This window comes from Vanacampus margaritifer, chromosome 3 (genome assembly GCF_051991255.1).
Source record: "Vanacampus margaritifer isolate UIUO_Vmar chromosome 3, RoL_Vmar_1.0, whole genome shotgun sequence".
In the NCBI taxonomy this organism is placed as follows: Eukaryota; Metazoa; Chordata; class Actinopteri; order Syngnathiformes; family Syngnathidae; genus Vanacampus; species Vanacampus margaritifer.
The window spans coordinates 3,415,135-3,420,870 of NC_135434.1; the positions used below are offsets into that span (position 1 = coordinate 3,415,135).

Consider the following 5,736-nt stretch of genomic DNA (forward strand, 5'->3'; position numbering starts at 1 on the left):
TTACTCTAACCCACCAAAAAATATTTAAAAGCATGTATCTCTAAACTGCATTATTTAGTTACTTTTGGTTTAGTTGAAAATAATGCATCTAAAAAAAAAAAAAAAGTGAAATTAGCTTATTTGATTGAAAAGCAATGTTTACATTAGTCACTTGTTTTTAATCCATTGTTTTTATTTTAAAGCATATTTCTTTCTTTTTTTATCCATCGTGCTCAATACATCTTTTTTTTCCTCAAAACAATTTAAAGCATGTATTTTCATATTTATTTAGTTTGTTTTTTTTGTCTGGGGAAAAAAAACTTGTTTTGTTTTTTTAAGTATGAATCTCATTTGGTCATTCAAAATTTTTGGGGTTTTTGTATTTTTGTATCAAAATAAAACATGATTTAGAGATGCATGTTTAGATAACGACAATCAGCTGCGATAAATAAACGAAGATGTGCACGCGTTAAAACCAGGAATAGTTTATTGTTTGACGCTGTACTTGAATGTCACCACAAACAAAGAAAGGGGAGAAAATGACTTGTTAGCATCGAGATGGAAGTGTCAAATCGAAAAAAAGGTAAAGAAACAAAAGTCATTTACCTGGCATAGGAGCTTTTTTTTTTTTTTCACCTTTCGTTAGGAGGCACCGAATTGAGGAACACCTCGACGTATCTTTCACCTAAAAGCCACAGCATTAAAGCACATGACAGCTTTTAGTTGTAAGGAAGGAGCAATCCATACCTTATAATCCTCAGTAGGTGAAAAACAACCATATAAAATGAATTGAGTAATTGTATACATATATATATATATATATAATTAAATTTGATCTATGAATTATATTGAAGCAAGTGTGGGGATGTTCACCTATGTACTCTCTGTCTTTAGACACGGCCGCCACGGCGTCCTGATGGCTGGCAAAGTAAACGTCGGCCTCACCGTTCAGTCTGCCGTTGGGTCCCAGATCCAGGCAGATCTTAGACACCAGCAGCGGTGCGAAGAACTGGAGCGCAACAGAATGGGTTTCGAATAATAAGTACGATCATCAAGCAGCCTTATATAAATGAGGATGACCTTAATGACGTCCTCTCCGGAGACGTGGAAGGGAAGTCCTCTCAGGTGGACGTGATGTGATGATGGGTTGGGATGTTCGGGATGAACTGAAAACAGAGCGCAAGATAGACATTGCATCGTTCATTCAGAAGGCAGACAATATACATTCATCCTTGTTTGAAAGGTTTTTTTATTTACAATAAAATGTTAAAATAGAAGGACTGATCCAACTCAAGATTGATGATTGTTTTTTAATAAGATCAATAAAATATAAAGATAGTGATGGATTTTCTTGTTTCATAAAACAATATTCAAATTTGTGGCGTGATGAATGGATGGATTTTCTTTAGAATTTGATATAAAAGAAAAATTAGGATGATGGATAGGATTTTTTTTCCAATACATTTTCTACAATAACTCTATAGTTGACTTTTTTTGTTTGTTGATGTTTTTTGTTTTTTTTATTCTGACAACTGAATGTTAATTTTTTTTTTTTCCGGCCAGCTTTAAAGGGACATCTAGTGGTGATCAATATATATATATATATATATATATATATATATATGCGTGCAGGTGGTCGTCACCAACACCCCTGATTCGGGCCCGTCGCTTGTCACTTTCTGCTTTGCTCTCGCAAGCTTTTACTAGCTTCTTTTTTTTTACTAGCTTCTTTTTTTTTTTACTAGCTTCTAGCGCTAGCCACTCGAGCCTATGGCGCCGACTAACTCCCGCTAGCCGCTCTTGTTAGCCGAGTCGCCGTCATTCCCCGAGATGCTCGTTTGCAAGAATTGGTGGTAGGCTTGCGAAATGTGGTCTCTCTGAGACACCGTAGTGTGCGTGCTTCTAATGCTGTTCTTTGGCCACTAGATGGCTCTAAGGACTACACACTGGGTCTTTAACGTGTACGTTGGCCAACTCGTCTTGCATCAAAGTCCCTTAAGAGTGCAGGTGCGTCATATACATTGTAAATATGGACGGCAAAATCTGAGTGTCAAAACAAATGTAAAAATGATTACCAGATTTGTTGGGTGCAAGTGCAGGGCTGACTCTCATTCTGGTCGTTTCATTTGCGTTGAGTGAAGACTTCCTCCAAGTTGAATGAATCTCTTGAGAGTTGCTGGGAAACACTTCAATGTATCTGTCGCAGCAAGAGGGGGGGGGGGGGGGGGGGCGCTGTGATTTTTGTTTGTTTTTTGTTAAAGTTCATTTTAATCCGTGCATTTTAATGATTTTACATGTGTGGGGAGTTAAAATTAGATTATTTTAATTTTTTATATGGCTTCTTGATATAATGTGTGGGTTTGGAACTTATCCCCTGTGAAAACAAGGATTGACTCAAAAAAAACAAAAAACAAGGATTGACCCAAAATGTCTAACCTCTTCCCAATGAGTTGTCTGTCTTTGTACAAAGCTTCGTCGGCTGCTTCCTGCGAGGAAAACCACACAAAAGCCTGTCCCGTCCTCCTCCCTGTGCTATTTACCACCATGGTGATGCCTTTCTTCATGATCTCCAAACCTGAAACACACAGACATGCTTTTTGCATACTGTACGTGCCTACAAGCCCAGGACACTTGCTTTTGCGCACCGTACCGGAAAAGAAGCGCACAATGTCGTCCTCGGTGCAGGTGTAGGGGAGCCCTCGGAGCCGGACCACCCGAGTGTCGCCGGGCAACAACAACGCTTTCTTCAGGATGCCCTCGGCGTCACTGTTTGTTACCTCATACACTGAGGAGGAGTGCACCATTTTATTAGGTACACCTGAACTACTGTATTTTAATCAGAATATCTGCAGGTTTAAGGCTACATTTAAAATGTTTTCATTTTAAATACACTTTTAAGGCATTCCCCAAATCTTAGTGTAGGTTTGGATGAAGGGTGAAGGCAGAACGTCTCATATTTTGAGCACACACCTAATGTAGAAGGGGTTTAATTTAATTATATTTTTGTGAGGTCGAGAGCTCAAACCTTCCAGGTAGCGAGAACCGAGGTAGTGCTGGTGCTTCTCCAGCGCCTTGCTCACGTCCTCCTCGTGCTCCAGCTCCAAGAAGGCACGTCCCGACGGCCTCCCCTGGTAGTCCACGGTCAGGTGCACGCCTGACGCGCCGTCACGGATCCGACACTCTGAAGACACAATCGTGATTTCAAGTTGTTCTGCATAATAGATTGAATTGTGGATTTTCCTTCAAATCGAGTCAGAAAATTTATAATAAAATACTTAAAAATAGTTTGCTTGAGCCAGAGGTGGGAGCAGCTTATAGAAAAAAAAAAACTGGGCCACCTAAGCCTTAATTTGGGCCAGGAAAACCCCTGCTTTCAGTTAAGTATTTTTTTTTTGCTCTTACCTGGGAAGAAGTTCACAATGTCCTGGGCCGTACATGAGAACGGGATCCCTATCACTTGCACGATGTACACCTCAGCCTTGGCGGGTGCTGTGTCGTACTGGTAGGCCGGAAGGGGAGGATATTCTTCCTCACATGGTGCCTGGAAATGGAGGAGGATGTACATAATGATGAACAAATTGAGGTGGCAAATGCAGTCACACCCTAACAAGTAGAAGTACGGATAGTTATGCAAAAAATTAAAATAAATAATAAAAGACCCCCCCCCCCCCCACACACACCAACCACCACAAATGACTAAATACGCCCGTGTCAAATTGTGATGCTAACCTTGCTGCACAAGCGGCGCTGGGTGGTCGTCACGACAGCGACGCTCTGGAGAGGACACAAGCCCCGAAGGGAGGCCGCTGTCCGGGTCGTGGAAGTCCAAATTGGCCGTGGCACTGGAATCCGAGCACACCTGGTGGTCGTCTGCTGGCTCACCGCCACACAGCTTCGGAGTAAGGTCAACACTGACCTGCTGCGACCACTCATGCTAGCCTCGACTCAGATCGAGTTTTAAACCAAGTCAAGTGTTAATATGAATAATGAACTGGAATTATGATGTTAAACGTGCTCACGGGGGGCAATCTGTCAAGGACGTCGCACGAGATGTCGCAAAACTCATACGGCTCGCCGGTGGAATACTTTCAATATCCGGTTTTGTATTCAAATTAAGACATATGTAGTCAAATTATTATTTTTTAAAAGCTATGTATTTTAACTTGTATACTTAGCTATTATATACTAAATTGACCTCTAGTGAAAATACAATTGTGAAATAATCCAATGTATAGCGTATTCCTCACTTAATGGGTCATTAATACGCGTATTACCTTTATTGTGAATGTGCATTTTTCGGAAACTATACCTTAATTTAACTTCCGCAAATTTTTACTTCTTCCGCCATGTCACAAGAACTTCTCATGTTCTACACTGACACCTCGTGGCCTGGATGCTTTGACAAAGGAACCAACTTCTGTCCTGTACACTACAATTTAGATATTTAGCCCAAATCTTCAACAAATACTCTGATGGTTCAAAGCTTCAAACTCAATCAAGTGAGCTGACAAGAAGATAAATAACAACACGAAATCCAACTTCTCTATATATTTTTTTGTATCCCCACCCATTTATTTTCTCTTCTGCTTTTTGTGTTTTTGTTCTTCACTTGCAACATTTTGTTCATCCCACAGCCTAAAAAGACAACAAAAATATTAGAAACAGCCCAAGTAAACAACTAAAAGCCATAGTAACACAATAGACACATATGTGTATAAATCAGTCTTAAAGAGCACAAACAACAAACACAAGTCCTATATATCATTTGTTGTTTGTTATTTTACTGTAATTGCATCTTATTGAAAATGTATATATCAATTAATTGCATCTTAATGAAATAGTTAATAGCGTTCTACATGGACAATCTGACACATAGATGAATTCGAGAAATTAAGATCTTCATAATTAATGAAAAAGGAAAACGTGAATTAAAGTTTCATTAAAAAATTTAAATAACATAAAATTAACTTTATATGTAAAGGCAATGTCAACGATGGCAAATAATTCGGGTTTTGAGCAAAGAAAGTGGAGTTTAAATCAGTATTAGACAGATTCTGTTTTGTCTTATTACTTATTTAAAATTCAAATACAAACAAAAAAGGTACTGTAACATTCCATTCCAAACTTTTCAAGTTGCACATTTGAAGAAATACAATCAAACCGACAAAAATAGAAGAACATGACGGGGAACTTCCATACTACATGCAAAGGATAAATGGCAAGAGTTTAAAATACAAATAAAATAAAATAAAATCACAGATATAATCTTTCAATAAGTAAAGCCAGTCTTGTTGCATTCTTGGTATTAATAAGTATCACAGAATTATTATAAGATTTCAGCTCATTTTTCGATTAAGCAATTTATTTATTTATTTTTTACAGTACATTTATGTATATATTGAGTGTTCACAGCAAGATAAATTGTCATGCATTGCAAAAGACAAAATTGATCGTACTACTACAAAAAAAACCTCATATTTAACTTCAGTAATAGAAAGATTGACAAGTATTGAACAGGTACTGCAGGAAGGTAGAAAAGTAGTTTTACCATAAAGGCTGTTTGATTAAGACATTACTGCAGTGAGGCAGAACTATGCACTAGTTGACTACATGCTACTAGTACTGACATGAAAAACATTTACTAGTAGAAGTCGCCTTACTAAAGACGACAAAGAGCGCACAAGTATACGCACCGAACTTATGGATCATGGATCATGGGATTTCCGCTGCACCTGAACGCAGCGCGCGTGGCGGTGG

General features: G+C 38.6%; 1 protein-coding gene across 3 annotated transcripts; it reads right to left on the reverse strand.

Annotated features, from left to right (window-relative positions):
- Positions 1-443: 443 nt before the first annotated feature.
- Positions 444-4,069, reverse strand: grsf1 (G-rich RNA sequence binding factor 1). Of its 3 annotated transcripts, none has more exons than XM_077561060.1 (10): positions 3,709-4,069; positions 3,382-3,520; positions 3,005-3,160; positions 2,630-2,764; positions 2,416-2,554; positions 2,055-2,176; positions 1,060-1,145; positions 853-988; positions 586-664; positions 444-478 (listed from the first exon to the last, which is right to left on the reverse strand). In XM_077561060.1, the coding sequence occupies exons 1-9, from the start codon at positions 3,910-3,912 to the stop codon at positions 612-614; spliced, it is 1,170 nt and encodes a 389-aa protein (XP_077417186.1). In that variant the 5' UTR covers positions 3,913-4,069; the 3' UTR covers positions 444-478; positions 586-611. The 3 variants fall into 3 exon arrangements, with proteins under 3 accessions (XP_077417186.1, XP_077417187.1, XP_077417185.1); XM_077561061.1 differs by having other exon boundaries at positions 444-483; XM_077561059.1 differs by having other exon boundaries at positions 444-664.
- Between the last annotated feature and the right edge of the window lie 1,667 nt (positions 4,070-5,736).

Bases quoted from the DNA above. Each gene is read 5' to 3' on its own strand.
- grsf1 (XM_077561060.1), bottom strand. From the start codon at position 3,912: ATGAGTGGTCGCAGCAGGTCAGTGTTGACCTTACTCCGAAGCTGTGTG. The intron at 2,555-2,629 runs GTACGGTGCGCA...TGTGTGTTTCAG, and splicing joins CATTGTGCGCTTCTTTTCCG to GTTTGGAGATCATGAAGAAA. The intron at 1,146-2,054 runs GTAATCATTTTT...CTCTGTTTTCAG, and splicing joins ACTTGCACCCAACAAATCTG to TTCATCCCGAACATCCCAAC.